The 25,643-nt window shown below is 46.7% G+C and overlaps 2 protein-coding genes across 4 annotated transcripts in view; one reads left to right on the plus strand and one right to left on the minus strand.

Annotated features, from left to right (window-relative positions):
- LOC139047961 (BTB/POZ domain-containing protein 6-like) overlaps positions 1-25,643 on the plus strand; it is a 190,520-nt gene that overhangs the window by 5,918 nt on the left and 158,959 nt on the right. For 2 of the 3 annotated variants that reach the window (XM_070522174.1, XM_070522173.1), the window contains exons 2-4: positions 625-691; positions 21,454-21,519; positions 24,991-25,208. In XM_070522174.1, the coding sequence (XP_070378275.1) occupies positions 625-691; positions 21,454-21,519; positions 24,991-25,208 (351 nt within the window). Of the gene's footprint in view, positions 1-624; positions 692-18,539; positions 18,698-21,453; positions 21,520-24,990; positions 25,209-25,643 lie in introns of those variants that run through there. The other variant, XM_070522175.1, reaches the window with a different exon arrangement.
- Positions 7,277-12,016, minus strand: LOC139047393 (uncharacterized). The gene is made up of 3 exons (XM_070521220.1): positions 11,931-12,016; positions 11,212-11,503; positions 7,277-7,774 (listed from the first exon to the last, which is right to left on the minus strand). The coding sequence occupies exons 2-3, from the start codon at positions 11,383-11,385 to the stop codon at positions 7,409-7,411; spliced, it is 540 nt and encodes a 179-aa protein (XP_070377321.1). The 5' UTR covers positions 11,386-11,503; positions 11,931-12,016; the 3' UTR covers positions 7,277-7,408.

A 25,643-nucleotide genomic window follows, 5' to 3' on the forward strand; every position in this document is an offset into this window, starting at 1 on the left:
TACACCGTAGCAGCAACGAAGTGTATTCTTTGCTGCTGGTGCGTATTTTTCGCAGGAGTGTAATCATCAACACGTTGTTTTTATCAATGTTTAAAATGTTTAACACTTGGTTAGAGCAAAATTAGCGCTTTGTTTTGCTGTTTATGCGCTGCGCCAACAAGTGTCTGGACCGTGCGACCGACCAGGCCGCTCGCGTACGTCTACGCTAAAGTTCCTTCATCAGCTTGAGTTTATGCCTCCGGTCATTCGCCGAAATGACCAGCTTGCCTGTGGTTACCGGAATACCAGACACGTTCGGCGCAACGACAGAATGCTCGAAACGCACGCTGCTTCGATAGCTCTCGCTTGGAGTCGACGGCCAAGCGGCTAGCGGAAAGGTCTCGCGCGGGCGGGGGCGGGCTCCAAAACAACCGGAAGTGGATGATGTGACGTCGCATCGCGACGCGGAGCCAGTGAAGGCGGAGCTTAGCCCCGCTCGCTCGGCGAACGAGTTGAGGAGGAAAAGCATGGCTACGGAGGAGGGTAACTTCTAATCGCTTGTAGCTCCGTTAATACGTAACGCTTCACTTAAATTGTGGTGCGAATGTTCTACTTAAGCTGTACTCTTTGTCCGAACCGTTTCAGGGGCCCTTTAATGGTTGTGGTGCGACCATGTACACGCAATGGGAAGACCACAACAAGGCGTCGGAAGGTGCGTACGTGTTCCTTTCTGCCGCCGTCGGCCATTACAGTATACAAGTGAATGTAAAGATAAATGACAATATAAAGAGAAATTACTAAAAAAAATTTAGAAATGGCCTTTTTCTGTGAAATGGCCTGACATAATTTCTCTTCATTTCAACAGCATTGGTCTCCATACAGTAAAGTGAAAATGTAATAAATATTGTGAGCGAAATAACATTTGCTGGTCTCTTTACAATCTTCAATTAATATTTGTGTGTTGCAGCTTCACCAGCCCCGCAAGTATAGGTGATGGACCTAATAGGCACGAGCCAAGTGGTCTTAGTTGCCAGAGTCCCTGTACATCCTCCGACACGCACTCAGTGCTTACTCTTTCCTTTTTTTCCTCTTTCCATTCTCCTTTTCCGCACCTCCAGTGTAGGGTAGCAAACTGGGTGCTCGTCTGATTGACCTCCCTGCCTTTACTCTCGTAGGAATGCGGTATTCCTGAGACGACAGAACACCTCTTGTGCATCTGCCTGCGATTAGATGTGCAGACACAATCGCTGACAAACATGTCAAAGTTTATCATTGGACAATTAACTGAAAAGATTCTATTGGGACCTTCGCATGATCCTCGTCATCAGCCTGATAGTCTGAATGGATGGACGGTTGGATAGATACAACTTTATTAAACGTCCGGCAAGATTTAACGCGACCCGGGCTCAGGTCTCCCACGGGGGAACGTCAAGGCCCTGCTTCAACGCCGCCTCACGGGCTTGCTGGACTGCCCACGCCTGTATTCCGCGGTCTTAGCTGCGCTGAGCCGCGGCCCACCTCGACGACAGGGTCTCCGGAGCAAATGCCATCCTTCCTATAACTACATTTCACTCCCACAGCATGTGTTTGAGTGTTGCTGGTCCTTCCTGGCACAGTTTGCACGTGTCGTCCTGATGCTTATCTGGGAAGATACGTTTCAGACGGTATGGATTAGGGAAGGTGTTCGTCTGGGGCTGTCTCCAGGCGACGGCCTGCTTCCTGTACAATTTGGGTGTATCGGCGGTGGGTATATCCTTCTGGCGTTTAGATATGCACTGGTTATGTCATTGTATCTAGTGAGCCTGTCCCGTTCTGCGCGGAGTGTTCGCTGTCGTGCGAGAGGCGTTGCCCTGTTCGGCGCCGCGGGTCATGTCCCGGGCCGTCCGGTGTGTCGTCTCGGTCAGGTTCGGGAACGCGTCGCCTTCCGTGGTGACGTGCGCAGGGAACCATACGATCCTCGAGCTCGCGGTTTTGGATCTACCCGCTTTGGCCAGAATGGACAGGGCTTCCTTGGAAATTCTACCTTTGGCGTAACTATTTACTGCCGTTTGCGAGTCGCTTAGTACGACTTCGCATTCCTGGTCTGTGAGGGCCAGCGCGATCGCTGCTTGCTCTGATATTTTCGAATGTTTGGTGTAAAAACACTGCATGCGATTCTGATTTTGTAGTTTGTGTCGATGGCTATACGGCGGCGTATTTCTGGCCGTTCGGATATTCGGCTGCGTCGACAAAGCGCGCGTTTCTCTCCCTGTCGAATGAACGAGGCAGAGCCTCGGCTCTAGCCTTTCTTTTCCTTCAGCTGTAATCGGGGAGCACGTTTCTTGGGATGTTTGCCACCGTAACGGTGTCTGTCATTTTGTTGGGGATTTGCATTTTCTGGTCGTGCTGGTTGTGGTACGTTATCCCGAGCTTGTTCATAATGTGCCTTCCCGTCGTGCGGTAGTCGACAGGCGTTCGGGCTGCGAGATGCGTTGTGCTTCGGCTATTCATTCCAGAGTGTTGTGTATGCTCAGCTGGGCCAGGAGCTCGGTGCTCGTCGATTCCGGGAGGCCCAGAGCCATCTTGTGCGTTTTACTTATGAGCGTGTTGATCTTGTTCTTTTCCGCGACGTACCAGTTGTGGTACGCGGCTACGTAGGCGATGTGGCTGACAACGAAGGAGTGGATCAGTCGAATGGCGTTTTCTTCCTTCATGCCCGCGTGTCTGTTGGTTATCCTCTCCGAGACTCGTGGCGCTGGTGACTTTGCCTTCGATCTTCGTCACGGTTTCGCCGTTAGTTCTGTTGGCCTCAATGACCATTCCGAGGATTTTGATCTTGTTTACTTAAGGGATTGCGTTTCCGTGTTCCGTGTACAGACCGATTTCCTCGTACTCCCGGGGTCCTGTGTAGCTCTTTGGTGGCATGCCTCTGCGCGTGGGCTGGTAAAGGAGTAGTTCTGACTTACTCGGGGAGCATTTGACTTCCGTCCCTTGGATATACTTTTCGACTTTGTGAATGGCCGTTTGTAGTACGTTTTCACTTTGGAGGCTCTCAACAAATTTTTTTATGAGAGCGGACTGGACAAGAGACTTTGAAGAGCCTTGGGGCGTAAAAGATTTCCACCGAGTTCTTCATCCTCGTAATCAAGGTCTTCTCTATTCTTTCTCTCTACACCCTTTACCCTTCCCCCAACGCCAAGTAACAGGTCAGAACATTGATTCAAGCCGACCTCTCACCTTTTCTGTTATAATAGATACCTTTCTCTCTCTCTCTAGCTAAGTTGCAGTCGCAGTCATGCTGCGAATACTGTTGAGGGGATGGTGCCGCGCCGTGCCAGATGTCTTGGTACAACATCTCTCGTCATCGGTCATATCTCTATGTTCTACGTAACATGCTTATCTCTACATGTATGACCTGTTACAAGCACATCCCAGAATTTCACGCTTTATTACGGGTGCAAACGCTCAGCCCCTTATCGGAAGAAAGTGTAAAAATTGCAGAAAAGCAATAAACAGGCGATTGTGCCGAAATAAGACAGAGCACAAGCTAAACTACAGGTAACATAATCAAGGGTTCGACAAAAGTTCGTCTGGTCAGACATGGAAATGAAGGGAATCACGGTCACTGATCAAGTCTGATGAATAATCTGACGTTTCGGAACCGCGTACGGGTTCCTTGTTCACTGATTTAGACAGGAAATCGTCGTCACTTATATAGCCAGCACGTGACGTAACGAACGTGCGTAAACGGCAGGCATAGTCCCTGGTGTCCGGTTCATCGCAGCTGGCGTCGATTGAATGATTAGAGATTCTAGCAGCCGTCGGGATTACATGCTCTTTTCTTTGGCAACAGATTGTCTGTCTAAATTGTCAAACACGATTTCCTGCCTAAATCAGTGAACAAGGAAACCGTACGCGGTTCCCAAACGCCAGATTATTCATCAGACTTGGTCAGTGACCGTGATTACCTTCATAAACTAAAAGTATGTGTTACAAGAAATTGCCATATTTTTCTGTATCTCTCACAAAAAATTTCCAACAGTGTACAGAAGACATTTCGCAATACAGGAGCAGCAAAATTTTATGTACATTTCATTTATTAGACAGACGTACCCTATCAAGCAAATCGCTCAACTCGTGCTCAAGTACGCCGGCAGATTCACCACTGGTGATCACGGTTAATCCTCGCATATACACCCGTGTGCTACAGAGAAGCCGATAAAACGTGTGATGTGGAATTACTTTAACTTACGTTCACCCAAGCTTTCACTGCGTGAAACCTTCAAGCTGCAGCAGGTTAAAGTAGCTGTAATGATATTCATCGTCCTGAGATGGTTCTACTCTGCTTCAACGCCGGTTAAACACCCGTCCTCATTTGATATAGCGTTTTTTTTTTCAAGTGGGAGTAGATTTCCCAGTTTCCATGATACTGTCTTCCTCAAGCTTTTTTGAGCAGGTACAGTGGTCCTTCTAAGAAGTTGGAAACTTGGTTTTCGGTGTCAGACCGGTCTTGCGATTACGCCGACTACTGTCGTCAGGCCACTTTATTAAGCGCTTTATCTTCGCTGCAAGGCCAGGCAAGGACTGGGCTTTGTACTGTACGGCTCCTGGTATTCAAACGCACTTATCATGCGACAATGTGCAACAGAACGCACTTACCATGCGCTACTGAGCACACTGTAGACCGATTTACGCCCTTCATGGTATTTCTGTCTATAGCTCACACTATGACGCCCTTAATTTTGTACGGGCGTCAGCTATAAACCGATATGCACCCTTAAGGATCCTTCATGTTGTAAGTCGGTCTAAAGTGCAGCGTTGGCGCTTTTCGATATTATTCTTTCTTTTCGTGACGCCTGCCCTGCACATGAACTCCGAGTGGTTGCCTCTGCATGTGTTTCTCACTCCACAACAGGCAATACTGCAGATGAAGAAAACGACGACACGCGAATCACAATTTGTCGTCGAGTAGATGGTGGTGCTTGTTCTGAGAGCCCACTTCAGCCGTAGTAAATGAAATCACAACCGCAGGGATCGCCTGAAAAGTTTCTTCTTTTTTCAACTATATGTTACCGCAACACAACAGTGCTTCAGGTGATGCCAGAAACTATTTCATGCCAGGTACAGATTGGATAGAAAGGAAAAAGCAAAGATCAAGCGCTGCCAAAGCAGCAAACAGTGAGTGTGAGTGTGATTTATTGAAGGCTTTAAAGGTGGAAATACAAGTACACAGAAATCACACTTGCGCTGTCACGCCTTGACATCGCCTGAGTAACAGTTGTAAATAAGGCATTAGCTACACTTGCAGCACAGCGAGAGAAGCCACATACACAATATACATACATGCATTCCAACCGAAATCGGATTCCCACAGTGTGAAAAGATTGATATTTTACAATACACGATTTGATCACACTTAGAGTACACGGCTAGATCTTGTTCGGAAAATTCGTGGTCATGTCGTGTAAAAGGACTGCTTATGATATCCCAGCTGCCCTCTATGTATATTAAAATAAACCCTGAATATTCATTAAGCACTAAGAAGGGTGGGAAAATTAATGTTTGTCAGTGGTTTGTTACTACGGAAACATAATGCTTCTGTTTCAAAGAAATTGGTGAAATGGCTCCAAGGAACAGAAGTGGTGGGGATGCCGTGTAACGTTAATGCACAGTGAGGGAGAAACTTCCAACCGCAATAACTTGACCGTAATCCTCGAACTTTCTCAGATACAAACGACCACAAAATGTTCATGATGTAGACACTTGGGCTAACTGGTTAGATTTCAACCTTGTAACAGTGCAACATGTGGGCCTAGACAAAACGGGCAACTGCGAAAGGCGCAGTTTGACATTCATTGTGTTCTCGTGCTCGTGGCTTCCATTTCTGCAAGGCCTGTTTGAGGTTAATAAACATGAGAGATTTGAGACCATTTTAGGTGAATGAGCTACACAGCAGTGGTGGACGTCGAATTTTGCGCAATAATTGCAAACGTAAGCGTCAATCACCTATTAAGCACTAATTACGTTTTCTCATTAATGTGTCTAGGGGGGATGTTGTCATTGCTGAAGTCGGACACTATTCTAAGCATAACCTCTCGTTTTCGGAACTCTGTGATTTGCACCAGCTTCAAGAACTCGACATCTGCAACATTTCCGGTTAGGTCAGATTTTGTGCAGAGAATTTCTGCACGAAAAACACTTAAATGGAAACAGTGAATTTCGCAACACAAATCGGTTGTCCCTTCAATAACTGCGTTTAACTTCTGCGATGACAGTATACCTCCTAAATTTGGTAAACTTGCAAAATCTTGTTAACGTATTTATTTGACGATTACTTACCACGCAAGTTCTGGCGTTCACGATTGCTGAATTTTTTTCAGTAAAGATCGCCCCGAATAACTTTATTTCAATAATCCGCCACTGTCACCGCTGAAAAACGCGCGAATTAGACCGTGAGCAGTTCAACAACTAGAGAAACATATCTTTCACTCGGAACACTTCGCGAACAGACGAACCTGTTAACAGAGAGTACTGACATACATTTGTGATTAGGTGCACGTAAAATATAAAAGCCTCTCGCTCCACAAATAACCCGATGCGGAAGCACAGATGAAAGCAAAATACAACATGCATCTCACCGAAATCGATCTTTAAATTGGTTTTTGACAAGAAATGCAGCGCTTTGATATTCGGAAAGTGTGAATGTGAACCTTTTACGAACAATGAACGAGCAAGGTTTACCTACACTTCTCCCTTGAAACGTTTGCGAGACGCACGATATCTTTCTAAACAACGGTTGTCCATATTTGCGTAAAACCTGTTGCGATTGTATGAAAGAGAAAAACCCCAGTGACGGTTGGGAGAAGACTTATCTGTTTAGACCGGCCTGTATCTTGGGAAACATGGTGAGAATATACTGAATAATTTGCGTTATATTAAGCATCAAACTGGCACGTTTCCCTTTAGAAAACAAACAAACAAACGCATTTTTATAAACTGGCACGAATCAGTACACAATGAGCGAATCGAGATAGTATACACGTTGCTTCGGCACGCTGCTACCAATTCTGCAACCTCTCCTATGCCAGGATTTGTTAAATAAAGAAAACTGCGCTTTCTGAAGAGCACTTTTTCGCAGAACTCACGCGTAGTGATTCAACGTAATCTGATGAACGTATGCTAAACAAGCTGTTGTGACAGAAGCAGTGGAAAATCTTGATGCCTCCTTCTGCTGCGCAGTTGAAAATTTCTATATTTGGTACTTCACTTCCCTACATATCAATTCAATGACTCAAAAATATCGAACTCTGCTGCCACCAGTTGCACAATTTATCCCTTTTTAATGCAAGAGATCTCATTCTAACAAGCACAGTGGTTGCTCAACAGACATCTTCCACGCTTAACGTACGTTTGACTAGAGAAATCCGTTCACCTGTGGCCTAAAGCTTTCTCAATCGTAATCTTCATACCAGTTATTCTCACTGTCAGAAAAGACAGACCTGTCGCCATCAGACATGTCATCTGTCATTGTCTCACCGCGTGACACATTCTCCCGGCACACCCACTCTGGCAGCTCAGCGCACCCTTCGTGGACCAGGTTGCACAAAATGGCGAGCGCGTCTTCTTTTTCCATCACACCTTGCAAGTCCTCGGAGGTGATGAACTGCACAAATACCGACGATGGCAGCGCCAGGAACCTCAGCTTCGGCATGAAGGCGGCAATGGTCGTCTTGAAAACTGTGGTACCCGCCTTGCAAAATGATCGCGCCCACTTTAGCACCGCACGAATTATCACAATCTCTCGTACATCTGTAACCTGCAAATATATTTGCGAATACATACACGAATGCATTTGTCACCTGCAGATATATTGTTCTAATTTACGTTGCGCAATGTGTTAGCATTAAGCATAAGCCGAAAGTAAGCCGCGCAGTATTTTTTTAAAGATACCTTAGAGGCCCCTAGAGGGGCGAGTGCACTCAAAGATTATAACATACATCAAATAGAATACATGTGAATACATATACAAAAATAAAGTGTAAGAAATACGTTAAAATATATAATGTGGTGTTACAATTGTACAATGGACAAATCGAATGCTTTTGAACGCGACAGGTCACTGAATAAGCTTTCACACAGTAAAATATAATCAATAGAATTACAGAGCGAGCGGGACATAGTTAGGATATACCAAAACATCATTTAACGGATAGTTGCACATTATTAAAAGGAAAGGTAAGAAAAATAACACGTTAGGTTATGTCGACTTTGAAAAATGCGTTGTTAGAAGCCGGAAATTTTCCTGTTCATTCTCATAACGATGGCGCTAGGAAGATCGTTCCAAAGGCGAATGGCTCTTGGAAGAGGGGAGTAGTTAAATAACTTAGTCTTTCTGCAGATGCGCATGAAGTTCAACAAATTGTACAACCGTTGCGACCTGTAGTGAGGAGTTTCAAGAGGCAGAACTGATGGCGCTGTATCATGAACGTACTTATGAAATAATCATAGCACGCCTATAGTTATATAGATCCCACCCTAGGAGTGTCAGTTATAGACACATTTCCACGCTTTTTCGCTGTTAAGGGTGTAAATTATTTTACAGTGTGGGCGCAGCAAACGCTAATGCAGTGAGCCCAACTTGCCGGCGAAACCTGCAACGACATACATCAAAGTGCTTAAGTTTAAGTTGTGCAAGGCCCTCGAACGTCAAATGGCGAAAGAGGTCAAGGTTGGCCATCTTCTAAAAAGGATCGTCAAGAATGTGTACCAGGGGCTCTATAACGCAAAACAGTTAAATTAAGTTTTCATACAATCTGCTGACGTTCCAGTTACGTAACCGCCGACGCAAGCACCGGTTGGTGACCGGCAGCGTTGTTTTATCCGCCCAATAGGAATCATCTCCTCCTGTATAGGAAGTCAGTTTCATTCATTTTCAAAACGGATAGCATTGTCTACCATGAGCGTTTTCTCTTATCTAATTGGCTGAGACGAGGCGAGGAGTACGCAGCAGTGGAGAGGGTTTTGTCGGGTACAAGCTAGCGCTGTGCAAGTAGATGATCGCATGACGAAGGTGGTGCGTGCGTCCGATACTGGGCAGCTCCCACTTGGTTAGCTTGCGGCGGCTGGTGAAAAATCGCGACGACGTGCAACGGAAGGATAAAAATGCCACAAAGAAGGATCTTCAATGAAGAGTTGGCAGAGCGATATACGTGTCGGAAGGCCTCAACAGGGTTATTCTTCCACGTAAATTACGGGAGGCAAATAATTAAACACGTTCACCCCTGCAGCTCCGAGATACCCAGTGCCAGAGCGAACGGCGGGTAGGCATCTATTCTTTTCGGAACGCAGTAGTTACTTAAAAAGAAATTCAGTTTTGTTCGGCATTATAACGCGTTTAATGCACAAACGTCACTTTGACGTGGTGAGCTATCACTATTTTCTGACGTTGCGCGGTAAGAAATGCGAAGTGGGTGCAGTCCGAAAACTCTTCGGCAGTAAGAAGTGGGCAGCGTGGGCCCGACTGGTGGCGACAAAGATATGGAAAATAATTATTTTTGTTGTTAGATCTATTCGTGCACGAGATGTTTACGCGCCATATCAGATAAACGTCAATATATCCTCAGAAATATCCGACAGGAGAGTTTGATATCTCTCACTGTCGGATAGTCCTAAGCGTCCAAGACTGTCAGAATGGTTACAGTTTCCAACTACGTCTTTTGTAATCGCACGTCTAGTCAGACCTTCGTTGTCGGCCTCTATAAATATTTGTAAGGCACTAACGGTAAATGTGTTACCAGTGCGATGAGAAAAGACCCCTAAGGGTGTAAACATTTTTAGTGTTGGATTACGGTCTACGTCGATCAAGTAGTTCACTATGCTGAATCCGCAGCGATGCCAACGGCCACGGCTATCGATGTTTCGTGCTTCCTGCTGCCCTTTGTTATAATGCGAGAGAATGTGAGCGCTCGCGGTCGCCAGTTCGTGTCCGACGTAGTCAAAGAGCTCTTGCGTCTCTGTTTGCCAATTTCGTCACGAGTCCCCACACCACCCGCAGACAAATGGCCTCGTCGAGCGCATTAACTAAACTTTGACGAATGTCATTTTCACGTACGTAAATTCCAGGCACAAAACATGCACGACATCTTGTCTTTCGTCGTGATCGCTTGCAATAGTGCACAAATATAAACCATTGGTTACCACCCCTACCGCTTCTTGTTCGTCCACCACGTTGCTTCATTGACACCATTCTGCGCTTAACTCCTCACGTGAACCATTCTATCGCCCAGACCCTCTGCCCTGCTTAGGAAGCACGTCACACAGCTCAGATCCGTACGCGTGCCTCCCAGCAGCGGTCCAAGATCAGCAACGACTCACAAGAACGGGAAGTGTCGTACGGCAAGGCTGACACAGCACGGCTTCCATGACACTTCGCGAGCGCGGTCTGTGCCACAAGTTTCTGGTTCAGTGCACCGGAACTTTCGTCATCACCGATCGCTCACGTGATGCGACGTAAGCGATCGCTCGTCTCCTGGCTACCGTTCCAAGGCGCAGCTTGTTCACGTTAACCGCGCAGTTTAAAGTTTCAAGCTTATAATCCTGGTTTTTTCTATTCTAAAGTAACCTGCAACATGCTAAAGTAACCTGCAACACGACAGATATTAATATCTGCAAAATGCACGGGATTGCTAGAATAACTCCAGAACGATTGCTTTTGCCCAGGTCTAAGCGGCAGTCGAACAAAATAGTGCTGTTCGGAGCCGTACTCACTAAAGTAGCGCCACCTTTTGAAATTTGCCGCACTCGCCGTGGTTGCTCAGTGGCTATGGTGTTGGGCTGCTGAGCACGAGGTCGCGGGACCGAATACCGGCCACGGTGGCCGCATATCGATGGGGGCGAAATGCGAAAAGACCCGTGTACTTAGATTTAGGTGCACGTTAAAGAACCCCAGGGGGTCAACATTTCCGGAGTACGGCGTGCCCCATAATCAGAAAGTGGTTTTGGCACGTAAAACCTCATAATTTAATTTTTTTTAACTTTGCCACCCGCTCGTCCGTTCTTCGCCGTTCTTACTTCTCCTAGCCGGAAGCTGCGCGCCTCCTCCTTCCTATTGGAGTAGCCCAGTCACGTGACACCGCGCGCCTACGATTCTTTTTCCTTGCTCGAAATTGTCCTCGGAGGAATGCAGCCCCTGCTTCAGTACTTTCATGCTAAGCAACCTAGGTATGAAATTCTTGTCGTGCGATTAGCTGTTACCTTGTCCAGAACAAGATGCACCGTCTCCAGGCGGCTACTGAGGAACGCGTCGGAACGCAGCACAGCCTCGGCATCGCAAACGAGCACTGCTTCTGCCACTTTGTCCAGCGATCCGTAGCCGCTCTCTAAGGCACAGTCGAGCAAGAGACAAGCTTCTTTGGCGTCGACGTGCATGCGAAGGTAGGCCAGGCACGCACTTGCCAGCTCTTCGAAGAGATATTTCTCCGCTGCAGCCTTTGTGTGCAAGGCTTGAAAACAATTTTCGATCCTGTCCTCTCCCGCGTACACGTACCTGTGGAACAAAAACGGGGTGGCAAAATAGCTGTCACAGACTGACATATCACCAAATATACAAGGGCAGATACACGAGTAAGTCCCGGAGGTTTTCTTTTTCCAAAATGGCAAAATACGTTATAGCGACGTATAGCATGACAGGCAAATGAAAAAAAAATAGCCTCGTCTATACGCATCTGAAATATAAACACGACAACACAGACTAATAATATAACCCCTGCAAAGAGATAGTACGTGACGAACGGTTAAGATGAAATAATCATATAAACGAGTGCTGAGCATACGCCACCTTATTTGCGATGCAGAGCAATATCCAGAAAGCGACTGTGTAAGCAGACCGGTCGCTCGATTCAGAGCTAATTGTACTTCGTAGAATAAAATGTAACTCAAAAAGTTTAAAAGTAACAAAATTACGCGGATCCCACCGTTATGTAGGCATTGACGTAACCGCAGCGTATCGTATTGTCACGAAGTCAACAAGAGCCCTTGGCAAAACCGTGTTCCTTTAATAATGCTTCTTACTTCGTCGTTGTCGTTCCAGTGGGCGGCAGCCACAGATGCCAGCCATTTTAACATCAATATATGCTACGTCGAGTTTGATATCTCAAATACAAACACACAGTGCGGTAGAAGTGTTGAGAGTGCACATTAGGCACGTTGCCCGTGCCTGTTCCCACCATCTGGCAACACTACCATCAGAAAGGCCGCAGGCAGCTTTTTGTACTACGATTTCGGAGTATTACACCTGCCTCCCATCAGGCTACACCCCCGCAACTAAGCCATCGATTCCTCCATGGTGTTTGGCTCGACCCGCAGTGCACCTCACCATACCAGGAATCAGGAAAAAATCTGAGCTGTCATCACCAGCTCTTAAACAACTAACTCTGCTTCTTTTGCACGAGAGGTACGCCGAACACGTACACATTTATACTGATGGATCGGCAACTCTCCAGTGTTCCTCTGGAGCCGTGGTCTTCCCAGCGAAAGCCACCACCATCAGTTTCAAGACATGTCACCCAACGACACCGATGGCCGCGGAACTTGCAGCCCTTCGCGCTGCACTTCGTCTCGTCAACCAAGAACAACCTCGAAGGTGGTCAATATTCAGTGACTCCAAGGCTGCACTGCAATCTTTGCTATCAGCCCTGCGGCGTGGACCACACGAACAACTGGTATTTGAGATTCGAGAACTCATACATACCTTAACTAAGAAAGGACACCACGTGACATTTCAGTGGCTCCCAAGTCACCGCGGAGTCATAGGGAACGAACACGCTGATAACGCTGCTCGGTCGGCTCTTCAAGGCGACGAAGAGGAGCCGATACCGTTATCAAGGACAGATGCCGCTCGTAAACTTCGAATGATCAGCCGTGACATCCCGTTATTCTTGTGGAACGCTGGAAGTTTTCACAACTACCGACTCCACCATCTTGGCTCCTCCCTACGCCTTTGCATTCCAGCTGGGCTCTGTCGTCGCGAAGCTACCCTGCTTTGTCGACTATGGCTAGGGGTGGCTTTCACCAAGTCTTTCGCTTACCGAATTGGATGGACCGACGACGCCTCGTGTGAGGACTGTGGTAACGAGGAGACTTTTCAACACCTTCTTTGTGACTGTCCTCGATATACTTTACAGAGACAATCACTTGCAACCGCGATGGCGCGCTTTGACCAAAGACCTCTCACAGAGGAACTCATTTTAAGATACCGCCATCATAAGCCATCGCAGCAGAGGGCGACGAGGGCACTGTTGCGGTTCTTGAGGGCGACAGAACTGGACAGGCGACTGTAGCCTGAACAGATGTTGATAGTGCTACAGGTGTCAGTGTGCTGTGCGATGACAGTGTTCGGTGACAGTGACCGATTGTGATTGTGTGTCTATGCTCCTTCCTTTCCTTATCTCTACTTTGTTTCCACTTTACCTCCCCCTTCCCTCTCTCCCCAGCGTAGGGTAGCCAACCGGATTTTTTTTTCTCTGGTTAACCTCCCTGCCTTTCCCCTTTCCTCTCTCTCTCTCTCTCTTGATATCTCAAAACTCCGATTCATGCGCAAGAAACTTAACGCATAGCCTATAGTACGGTTTCTTATACGCTGGAGTGAGCTTTAGGGCACCAAATGATTCAGCAATAGCATTGCCATTTTAGCGATTTTGTCGCCAGATTTAGCGACTTTTAAGTCTGTTAAGAGACACATTTTTGTCGCTTTAGCGGCCAGCTACATTCATTAGCAATGTTTCAGAGCCGATGGCGACATTTTAGCGAGTTCAAAGAAACTTGCTTCAGAAATGACTTTCTAGAGGGCGCTTTATCATTCAAAAGCTAGAAAAAGGGTGGACGAAATTGGTTGTACGGCTCAGTGGTCTCCACTCACCATGGGCGTACGCAGAGGTCAGTTGCGATGAGGCAAACAGGCTTCAAATTGCGCTCACATAATGCGCGGTTTCATTTTTTTTCTTGGGTTTTTTTGTTCGTCTTCATGAAACACTTGGAAAGGGCCTTTATAAAACAGTGCGGTAGCTGGATTTGCTTAGTTAAGTTCGATTGGTGGACTTAGTGCAATAAATTTAAGATTTATGAAGACGTTTCAAGTGAAGCAGGTGAATAATAGGACATATGAATTGTAGAAAGGCCTGCTACTGTTGGGTTCGTCCACGCCAATCAATGCACTGGCCCCGTTTCTCACGGCTTCCAGAGAAACCAATACTGCACGGAATTAGCATTCAGATAGATCAAGGGGCGGTAACGTAGCATCGCACCTGTACACAGGTACACATGGTGAACATGAGCAAGATCCCTTCTTTCACGAGCGCTTCTAGAATCAGGTTACCTGTGATTGTTTGAAGCGCGCTAAATCATTTATCTCAAAATCTGGACGTAAATGCAAGATTTCAGCTGTCACTTAGCATTGTTTCCTACGTGAATTTTTAATATGAAATAAGTCTTCTACGCCCTCCTAATAAATTTTTATTGTTAACCTGCATGGACACTAGACAAACAGGCAATTTGTCTAGCAGTGTTGCACGAACACCTAAACAGCACCAAAATCTCTAGACTATTTTAGCGACAATTTTAGCGATCTACGAGCAGGATATTGCGAAAATTTAGCGGATTATTTACCTCGGTTTAGCGTCATGTTTGAAAAAAGATGGCAATACTGTTCATCAAACCAATCAATAATTATTAAATATGCTAATATGCTTCGAACTGAAATAACATTTTACTTTTTTTGTATAAGTGCACTCTGCACCAATGGAAACATAAAGGTGTTAACAATATTACGCAGTGGAAAACTGTGTCGTGATATTACAGGGGTAAGTGAAACTTTCTTTGATGTGTGTGCAAATATTTATTTACGTTGTTGATACAGGTACACATTGCAGGGCCTCATCGTGCCCGAGCAGGAGTACACAAAAACAAAAAATAATATAGAGAATGTCATGGAACCAACAATTCGTTACATTTAAATATCAAATAACGTACACAAAACAATGTAGTTTTAATGCTTGCTAAATGCGAAACACTATTTTCAAGTACGAGACGCATATGAAATATGGTCAATCAAGTCATGGCGTACTGTGACAATTTTCTGCAGTAAAAAGTTTTCCCATCACATACTCGAATGCAAAGTCATATAATCATTACTAGTACGTTTCGCTTCACTGCTTCTTCTCAAGTCACACGACATTTATTACTACAGTGGAATCCAGGCAAAACCAAATTCGCTTAAAAGGAAATGCAAGATAAACGGAACCATGATAAGAACTTCACCAACAGGCACGATGTTAACAAAGTTGTGTTGTATGGAACGAAACATTTTTGCGAAGTCCGGCTAAACAGAACTTCAACTGAAACTACTACACCTAACTCTTTGGTGTATGCAACAGAAGTCCACCAAACATCCCAAGTGGTGATGGCATAAATGGCAAGGATAACTCAATGCATCAGTAAGTTCCGGTATATTTAATTGTAGTTGAGGATGTAGACGAGGGCTTCGCTACAGGCAAGTAATGATCCCCGATGAGCAAGAGAGCATTAGGGAGTCGGTCAGTTCGTGCGGTTAGGTTGCCATTACTGCTTCCTTTACTCCGTGACGATGATTACGTGAAAGCTTTCCCAGACATTATAGTTACTATGCTCACACCAGCTACGGTGTCATGTAGGCTTCTCTTAAGACTATGGGAAACGACGCGCAAAACGGCCGTATGACACCCTGAAACACTTTAATGAGAAATTTTCTACGCAGGCTCTAATTACCTCAAACAAACTAACGTCTATGGTAAGTGACGGACAGCATACTACCCAGTTGAACCAAATATAAGCAAGGTGTCCCGCATAGCTCACTGATGCCACCAGAAAAGCCTATTACATGTCTCGTATAACGCATAGAAATTTGGAGAATGCTAGTGTTAAGTTTTACAATGCACAAAATTACCCTACACGCTTCAATGCTTCGGTGCACTTCACCAATAGACTCGCCCCCATTTTGCCGAAATCTGAGACTCCTGCCGTCTTTGGTCCTTACAGGGCAGTCACGAAACTGCATAATTCCTGTTAAAAGGTCCAGAACGAAAGTTCAGGAACTTTCATTTATCTCTGAAATAACGCGCACATTTCAAGTCTACTCGCATATATCACCCCTAACATTTTCCCTACTTTCTGAATAAACCTCTTGAGTAATTAGATTTTTTTATAGAATACCGTCCAAACAGGCATGACGTTTTTGAATGCTTCTTGTCGCACAAAAGCTTCGCTGTAAAGGGACATAACGCATCATTTTACAACAATCATAACTGAGATAGCTGGCACGCTGAAGCGCTTGGTAAACGCTTCGCATATTCTTGGTGATGCACGCTTGTCTTTTCTGTATCGAAGCCGTGCGACATTCGAAGAGACATAGTAGGGTAATGTCTGTGACGACGGCTATTCAACACAGCTGCAAAGGACTCACTTCAGAAGGCCGTAGAATCCATCAGGGTGGAGGTCCGTAATGACCACGGTGTCCTTTTCGGCAAGCTGACCGTAGAACATGGCTTCGAAAACTTCGTTACTCAAGGCCAGTAATTGCTTGTGAGCCTTGAAGGTCTTCGAGACGTCGAATTTTTCCGATTTCACGACGAATTCGACATCGGCGTGATTTCCGCTTTGCAGGAATTTCTCCACGTTCAGCTGCAAAACGACGTCGGCACTTTCAGGAGCGTCCCTACAAAACTCATCGGAATTGGCCGTTACGCAAGTGTCTTTGGCTCTTAACTTTCTCTGTGCATAAACAATAGAGTCAACGTCGCGTGGAAGCTATACGTGTTGTGGTTTACGGAATACCGGGACACCTCAGACGTGCACAGCTATCGACGCCACTCGACATCCAGTGTCAGTTGTTTCAAGGGGGGGGGGGGGAGGGGGGGATCAGATAAACGCGTGCAACCGTGTCGAACGCAGATACTGCAGCAATGTCCAAGGGACTTACACCGCCATAATGCTTTCTTTTTTGTCACAGAGGCTAGCGTTATGCGCAAAGGAAATCTGTAGGAAAAAAAAAAACACACTCACAGGCATTGTCGTCTCCGTCGTCGGCTGTCACTCGCTATAACGAAGAGGGAAGGTCCAGTCAATCTGCGATAACCAGTCACCACCGTAAAACGGGCTCGTTACCGTAACATTCGGCCGCTCACTATGGAAAAACACAGTTTCGATATGGCGTTCCACCCGTTCAGAGTGCAACATACAGAACAGCTATGAGCCTGGTGCGCGCATATGCCATGGAAGCGCCTTTATTTATAGCACAGTCATCCGCAATGCCAGCAAATGGTGGGCGCAAGATGCCACACGGGTCCATTGTGCAGATATAAATCAAAGGAGCTTTGGGGCAACGACGGTGTCTTTCGTCAAACCTAACACGGCTAAATCAGACCGCTAACATCAGTAATAACGATAAAACATCGCTTTTTGTCCTCAACGTGGGATGAGAGTAAACGAAAAGTGTTTTTACCGTGTATTTCTCTAGTAGCGACAAAGAGCAAGTAGCACGGTTGAATTCAAATGAAACGTGGCCGTCGCCACGTCAGCGTGCTATGAATAGGCAAGCCATGCAAATCCAGCTGACGCTAAATCCAATAGCCGGCATGCGTACGTGACCGCAACGTACATCTTAAAGCCTTCTGCGCAGGCGTGGGCCCTATATGTTATTCACTAGCTAAGACAGTTGGGTAAACTCAAATAGAGTGAGCGTATAGCGGGAGTACATTGGATTGGGAGGGGAAGGGAGTGGGTAGGGTGCGGAGGGTAACGGGAGCTGCCATCATTTTGTTGTCCGCAGTTTTAGTATGCTTTGTTTCACAGTCTTGAAATGTTGCGCCGAGATAGAAGAGTTGTGGCTAAAATAAGCAAAGCTACAGAAGTGGTGATAATGACAGAAACACACACTTGCGTGTGCGTCGTCCGGGTACTCACGACGCGAAATACAAGGTCAAATCCGGGCCAAACCAAAAAAAAAAACGATGCAGGACATTACACGTGAGAAAAGGACTCTTTGCGCTGCACAGCTAACCGGAGGCTACCGAAACACAGCTGAAGGGTCGGAACAGATACAATAACCAGCTGTGGTGTAAATACGTAGAGCAGCATGACTGATGAGAATGGCAGAAACTTACACTTACGTGTAGCTGGTACGGGTACTCACAGGGCCACGACGTTACGGCAACAAGACGATGCACGAATGCCCACGTGAGCAAACGATACCACGCGAGGCGCAGCTGACCGAGCGCTCCGACACAGAGAGCTCACCTCTAGCCGCGTACACACACGCACACACACAAGCAGGCGGGCGTACGGACCAATAGGATTACACCATTAGATAAAGTTCGCAAGCTGTTGCAAGAGTACGACGAGGGAGGGCGCCACTGCCTGCCTCCTAGGGCCAAAGCACGCGCACGATTTGTATGAGATAGTGGAAAGCATAGAGTTGGTGGAGAGTAGAGTCTACTTGTGTTGAGACAAAGCGTGGTGTGGCGTCGTGGTCGTGTCAGGTGATGAGGGCATACGCGACGAAGTTCAGGAGTTGTCTGTGGTTCGCGCTGTTAGCGAAGGACTGGGAAGAAAGTACATTCGACTCACTTTCGCAAAAGTGCGGCAAAGAGTGGGCTGCGTAACATACTTTTTCGTGTACGAGAGCACGTAAGGTGATCCCATCGGCGGAAGGGTGAGTAGGGCTGTTCGCTCGCACATGTCATATTTTCTAATGATCCAGTTAATCTTACGTACTTTGGCTTTGGGCTCGGCCGCCGCCATTTACCCCAGCAGCACGGATGATCGCGAAACAATGGAATATAAGCGTTGTTACGGAACACGGCTCCAAGAATACCAGGACGGGAAGGAAGTTTCGCTAATGCCTGTCACGTTCAATTTCGCCGTACGTATTGCGTCATGTTTTGCCGTGGCTGCGGCGGTTCTTCTGAGATCGCGGGTTCGATCCCTTGACGCGGCGCGTGCCTTCTCGCGAGGGCAGACTTCGACAACCTACGTGTACGCAGCTTTGACTGCACATTAAACAACTGCAGGCTATCAACACTTATCTGGAGCGCTCTACAACGTCGTTTTTCGTAGCTCCAGCGTCGTTTTTCGTGTTGTTGCTCCGAGACTACGCTGCGCCAGTCCTCCGTCTTGAAGCGAACGTTACGTGTGTAGCGCACGTCGGCGGTTTTCTCGTGGACCTGGGAAGTGCCTATGCTCGTCCCGCTTTTTGTCTGTTTGCGATTTGCAAATCTTAACGAACATGAAATTTCTACTGCTATGCTGGTGTGGTTATGCACCCAGTGTAAGAGAGGCGGTTGTGTCATTTTACGCTGACAGCAAGTACTTTTGAATGTCGTTTGAGATCCAACTTTGAGATCCAATTTCACCCTAACGCTTGCACCATCGACTATGCAGGCACGACAAATTCGAAAATTTTGCGCCGATTTGACGTATTGCCGATCTCACGAAGCGCTCGGTGTGAGTGTAGCGCGATGTGTTGCGTGACGGCGTCCAGAAACATTTATACTGTACTGAAATGGAACGTTGTAGTACAGTTTTCCTTCAAGGAAATTGCTACAGGCCTGTCCCATTGTGTGAGCTATTGGCGTTTTAAGCAATACGACTTGCATGAGCATTCAAAACTTTGAAGGGACACTATACAGAAACAGTAAATCAGTTGAACGTAGTATCCTTTCAGAACAGGAACGATTCATTTCGATGGCGGGGGTATGACGGAATGCACGTTCCTGCGAAATGGTTCCTGTTCGAAGTTCTCGAATTTGGCGATGGTGACCCTTTACTTATTATCTTATGTCACAGCGTAATCTGCCATCAACATCCGTAATGTCACGGGCTGCTTCTTCGAAAAGTCCGAGGCCTTTCCGTGTCTTTTCTGGTCTACCATGCCTCTTTTCGCGATACGATTGATCATTTCGGTATTCCAGAACATATGTCTAACAACTTTACAGCATTCTATCGTGTCCATTTGGGCCGCGTTCGTTTGTATCTGCACACATTTAAACAACATCTTTTTCGGGATGCTCGCACACCACCGGTTGCTTTTAAGAGAACACCTTGCCTTGCGTCCCAGCCGTGTTTCCCTCCTCAAATGCACGTGAAACGCACGAACTCTCTCATTAGGAAGCCACTGAGCCAATTTGAATGATATAGCGCAGTGAGGAGGCTGAATTCAAAGACAGTAGGAAACAGAATTTTCATTTATTACCTGAATTATTTTAACACACTTTCCTAAATGTACCAAATCAAAAAAACAAAGAAAAGAACTAGTACGAACTTTAAAAGACCGTGACTCTACACTAAAAGGGGTGTCGTAGTTCTCTAAGCCAAAAACGAACGAGAGCCCAAGCCAACTTATCTGCTAGCCACATGGGCCGTAGAACTTTTGTGAGGAACATTGGAATGTGTTGCTTGCGTAAGGGCAGCCGATCATTGGTCTCTCATCGCGTTCTTTGCTGTCCTCAGCAGGTCTTCTAATGTTATGTCAATCATAATAGGGAGAAGGCGCGTGTTCTTCAGAGTCGTGACACATAGTGGCTGCTTACAGACGTATCTGCTTCTGCAGAGACGCCGGTGTCACGCCATGCTTTCCCGCTGGTTTCACATCACGTTTTCGGCGCAAGTTCTGGATATACTATGTTGGTATGCCTTCTACACATGCGTGAACGTTGATATTATGGACGCTACAAATTATTGAAAAAAGGAAACGTCGATATGGTGTGGGAGGATAAAACAAACAATTGGGGAACGTCATTCCAGTTCTGAGTATGAGAAAGGCAGAAGTGTTGCGTCTTTTGCCCTTACAGTGGATTAGACATTCGTGGCTACATCTGCAAACAAGTGCCGGTATTGTGAGTAGGCCTAGCCGCCGGATGTTAATAAATCAATCCGCGAATCCTTGGTGACGTTATTATTATGCCTTTAATATGCGTCGATGAATAGTGCCTTGGTATTCGTAGTGTCCTTATGCAAAGCGTCGAAAATACGGTTCTCGTGGAGGACATAACGGCAAGCGCGGCTCCTAAGAAACGAAACCGACAGTGTCCGTAGAAACTCTGTCCTAGTAAATTATTTACTGTGATCCGAGGCTTTCCGGATCTAAGGTACTGGGGCGTAGGACATAAATTTACCTCGAAAGATATATGCAAATGCGAAAATTGTCGTGTCCGCGTGCTCCTTCAATGTGCCTGGCGCCGCGAACCATTCATATTGGGCATTGTGCGGGGAAACAGTACTGTCGTTTTTGTCATATATGGCCATGCGCTGATGTCGGCACGAGCAAATCGCACAAGTCTCAGTTTTGCGTTGTTGTGTATGCTGTTGGGTGTATGTCGCATAAAAAGGACGTCTCCCCCTGTATTCGGATGTGCGAGTTCTTACTGCAAAGCTTTCTCTTAACCCTGGCACGTGCTTCACCGTTTCCAGGTTCGCCAGGCCCATTCACCTGTTCCAAGTGATCTTCTCAAACGACGCCGACGAAAAATGTTTGCTGTAAGTTCGTTCCTTTGGTGACTACAGTCTTCGTGTTTGCTACGGTTTATTGCAATTTTAATTGTGCGGCCATTCGAGGCTTGTTCTCGCCGTACTCGTCGCCATGTTGACAAGCATCGACGGTGCAGTTTGCGACGCGTGCATTAAGGGTTAGAAGGTCTTTTACCATACGCGACAGACAGGCACAGCGTTGTCTGCAAAAAACGACGGATCCAAGTGGACGCACCCCTCACCATCTGCTCGTACGCCTTGTCAGCGGAGCCGCGGCAGCGTTCTCTACCTACCTGTGGTGGCGTGAGCGCTAACTGTGCGTAGATACAGGGGTCGCATAACGTAAAACTTTTTCTATTATGATTTTATTCCAATCTCCCGACGTGCAATTCACCTAATCTCTAACACATTGGGCGGCGATCCGCTGAGTTGTTTGAAAGCCCAATCAAACGCTACTCTCGGTAATAGAGACTTTTAGCTTGTACGCTATTCCGGTAAACGGGAGCGGTTTGGGCGGATTACCGGATGGTCGGGGCGTAATCGTGAGCGGTGAAGCCGCCTGGTGTTGTAGAGCTCAACCAGCCAAACGCATAGCTAAAACTGCAGTAACTCACCATATCCTGCTTCGCCACTCGTGCAAATTTTTGCCAGCGGCGTAACTGTGAACACGATTACGCCACTGTCGAAAATTTACGCCAGCAGCTAAGCAGAATATAGGAATTAGCTCTGTGTTTGCGTGGTTGAGCTTTGCGCCACCAGCTGGCGCCACTAATCTGGCCGCTCACCTTGACGCCCCCGCTAAACCGGAAAACCGCCCGCGCTTGCCTGAATACCGGACACGCTAAACGTCTCTAATAGGAGGTTACTTTCGCTTGCCTTGAAAGCAGATAGCATTGTCTACCATGACAGGCGTGTCTTGTCTAATTGGCTGACAAGAGGCCAGGAGCGCGCACTAATGAGAGGGATTCGGTGGGTCAGAGCTGGCGCTCTGAAAGTAGATAACCGGATGAGGAGGGCGGTGCCGGCGTCGGCGATTGGTCCGCTTGCCCTTGCTTAGCCTGCGGTCTTTGGTGGAAAATCGCGGTGGGGTGCAACGGAAGGATGAAAATGCCGCTAAAACGGATCCTCAGCGAAGTTTGCCGGGCAATGTCGTATGCGTGCTGGAAGGTGCACAGCAACGTTATAGTGACAGCCAAAAAGTTGTATTATGCTCAGAAAGCACCTGTATTCCCGTCAGCTACGGGTATCCAATTCCAGAACAATCGCTTGCATAGGCAGCTATCCTTCCTTTTGGAACGGGCCTACGCAGGGCTCCAGCTAAATTCACTTTTGTTCGGCATAATAATGAATCTTTAGGGCGTACACATTACTTTCATGTGCTGAGTCTTCAAGCCATGTATAACGGCGCGAGGTAGATAGGCGAAGCCAAAATATTTTGACCTATATATAGGCGAGGGCTAAGGGCGAAAAGGTGCTTAGAATCGGAAGGAATTTCTTTTGTTCGGTCTATCCATGCATAATCAGTTTGCGCACGGTCTCGCGGTTTTCGTGACATCGCGCGAGCGACAGGCCTAACGGGGCTGGCCCGAAAAATGTTTCACCCATCATGGAGGAAACATGAAATAGAAACATGTTGCGACCGCTGTTCGTTTATAGCGCCCCAGTACTCCTTTCTGCCGAGTCCGTGCGGCAAGCAAACTTCAAGCTGCAAACGCCGATTGTTTTACGAAAAGTTCTACACGTGAGATATTTTCGCGCGGTGGTCTGCCTTTTTTCTAAATGTCGTTTCACCACAGCAGGTGGTGAAATGGCGCCACAGGGGTGCCTGTTTCGAAAGTTTATTCAAACTCCTAAAGCCGGCAAAATCAGCAACACCAAAGTTGTTTAAAGAGTCACTGTAATCTAAAGAGGAATGTTTCGCTCGACAGACTCTGCTGTTTCAAGTTTGATGCTGCTTGCGCTTCGTCGAAGGTAAATAATTGTCAAAATAATGTCCAGTTGTATCTCACTATAAAAACAAGAACGCTATTGCGTAAAACTTTCCTCTCTCACTGGTCGATGTCATTTCAGCGGGCTCTTTACGAATTTTTACGTGGTGGTGACAGGGATGTGTAGAGGGAAAACACCTGTCAGCCGACCATCAATTCCCGTAATCCGAACTTTGAATCTCTAGTTGATGTCGATTTGCGGTGTGGTCGACACCGCAAATGACATACCACAGATAACCCTCCGGAAACTTAGTAGTACCTGAATCAGTGGAAAAATTGACTCCCTAACCTGCTGTAAAGGTAACGTGCCGTGTATGCTACGGACACAGGACGCAGACAGGGATTGTTCTCAACCCCGGTAGCCAACCGGAGAAGACCTTCGTTGATCCCCTTGTCTGTCCTCCTTCAGTCTCTCCCTCCGTCTCTTTAATTCTGTCATTATTATACCAACAAGTAAGCTCCCATATAGGCGAAATTTTGTTCGTAAACTGCCCATCATAGCGAAAAACGTCCCCGCCCATTCTTATCAGCCTCTTTTCTTTTTCGTCTTTTTTTTAAATAGCTAAAACTCCGGCAAACGCTGTCACTCCTATAAATGCATCTAAGGTCTACGTCCGATGCACGAGTTTATGCTAATAAATAATAAAGGAAAGTAAAAGACCGGACACCGGACTGCGCGATCGCTGTTCACATTCTCGGCAAGCTTTATTTGTTACCTTTCGTTCGTTCGCAAGCGAGCTATCTTTTTATCTCACCACTAAGGGAGCCTATCTGTGCTTCCTGCTGGCAGAACTAGCGTATGCGGACGAGCCGGTAGCACTGTGCAACAGGACGCAGTGAAAGATAGTGTGGACTGCGCTTAACCAGTGCTGTAATCCGGTATAATTTTTATTTCTCGAAACCGGAACAAAATCGGAGCACGTTGAATTCGAACCAAACCGGTATTTCTTAGGTTCGACGCCCAAGGTTTGGTTGCGTCCTCCTACATTGCAGTGACGTACAAACCCTGATTACAAATAAACTTGGACGCTCTGCGTAAATCAATTCTCTGAAGCACAGTTGTTAAGGCCTCAGTATTCATACCTGCCGTGGTTGATCTGTGGCTATGGTGTAGGGCTGCTGAGCACGAGGTCGCGGGATCGAATCCCGGCCACGGCGGCCGCATTTCGTTGGGGGCAAAAACCCCCGCGTACTTAGATTTAGGTGCACGTTGAAGAACACAGATGGTCCAAATTTCCGGAGTCCTCCACTACGGCGTGCCTCATAATCAGAAAGTGGTTTTAGCACGTAAAACTCCATAATTTAATTTTCAGTATTCATCTTTGGCGCTACTCCACATAGAACCAGTTAGCATCGATACAATTGGCTTTTAATTGGATTTGGTTGAGAAAGTTTTGAGAAGTCCTCTTGCATGTTGCTCCGCTCGGCGGTTATATTCAGTGTTATCACGTGTCAAGTTATGTATTCTTAAGCTCGACAACCCATACCGCAGTTCAACTTCAAGAAGTTCCTAGAAAGTGGCCAGTACTCGGACGTGGAGTTCGCCGTAAAACCAGTAAAGTTTCCCGTATCGAAGACCTTCAAGGCCCACCGGCAGCTCCTGGCACTGAAGAACGAGGTGTTCGCCGCCATGTTCTACGGTCAGCTCCCCGAGAAGGACGTCGTGGTCGTCACCGACCTCCATCCTGATGGCTTTTACGGCCTTCTAAAGTGAGTTCGGTGCAGTTATGTCAAACAGTAGTCTATTAATGAGTCAGTTCGCTGACTTCATCCCGCGCGAATCAGCAAACATGCGAGATAGCGAACGAAATGTGCATGCACTATTAAATAAAAGAGTGAACCTAGGGTCTACACTAAAAAGACAAGGTCGACGTACATGATGGTTTAAGTGAATGAATGATTAAATGCTGACTGTACGTCAGAATAACTTGAGTGTGGCCTAGTTGGTGTTTACTGCATATCATATACACGAGAACACCGTGAATTCAAAGCGTGCCGCCATATTGATAAGCGCCGGTGGCGCCATCTATCCCAAGCGCCGCGAAGTAGCAGGCCTGGGCTGCCACGCCGGGAGACGCGACCCTGCGCAAAAGCGAAACCTTTTAGCTGGGCGGAAGGCGTGTTTCGCGTTTTTTCTAACCTGTC

The sequence above is a fragment of the Dermacentor albipictus genome, chromosome 7 (genome assembly GCF_038994185.2).
Source record: "Dermacentor albipictus isolate Rhodes 1998 colony chromosome 7, USDA_Dalb.pri_finalv2, whole genome shotgun sequence".
NCBI lineage: Eukaryota > Metazoa > Arthropoda > Arachnida > Ixodida > Ixodidae > Dermacentor > Dermacentor albipictus.

Excerpts from the sequence above, each read along its gene's own strand:
- LOC139047393 (XM_070521220.1), bottom strand. The coding sequence starts at position 11,385 with ATGCACGTCGACGCCAAAGAAGCTTGTCTCTTGCTCGACTGTGCCTTA. Across the intron at positions 7,775-11,211 it reads TGCATCTTGTTCTGGACAAG|GTTACAGATGTACGAGAGAT; the intron begins GTAACAGCTAAT and ends ATATATTTGCAG.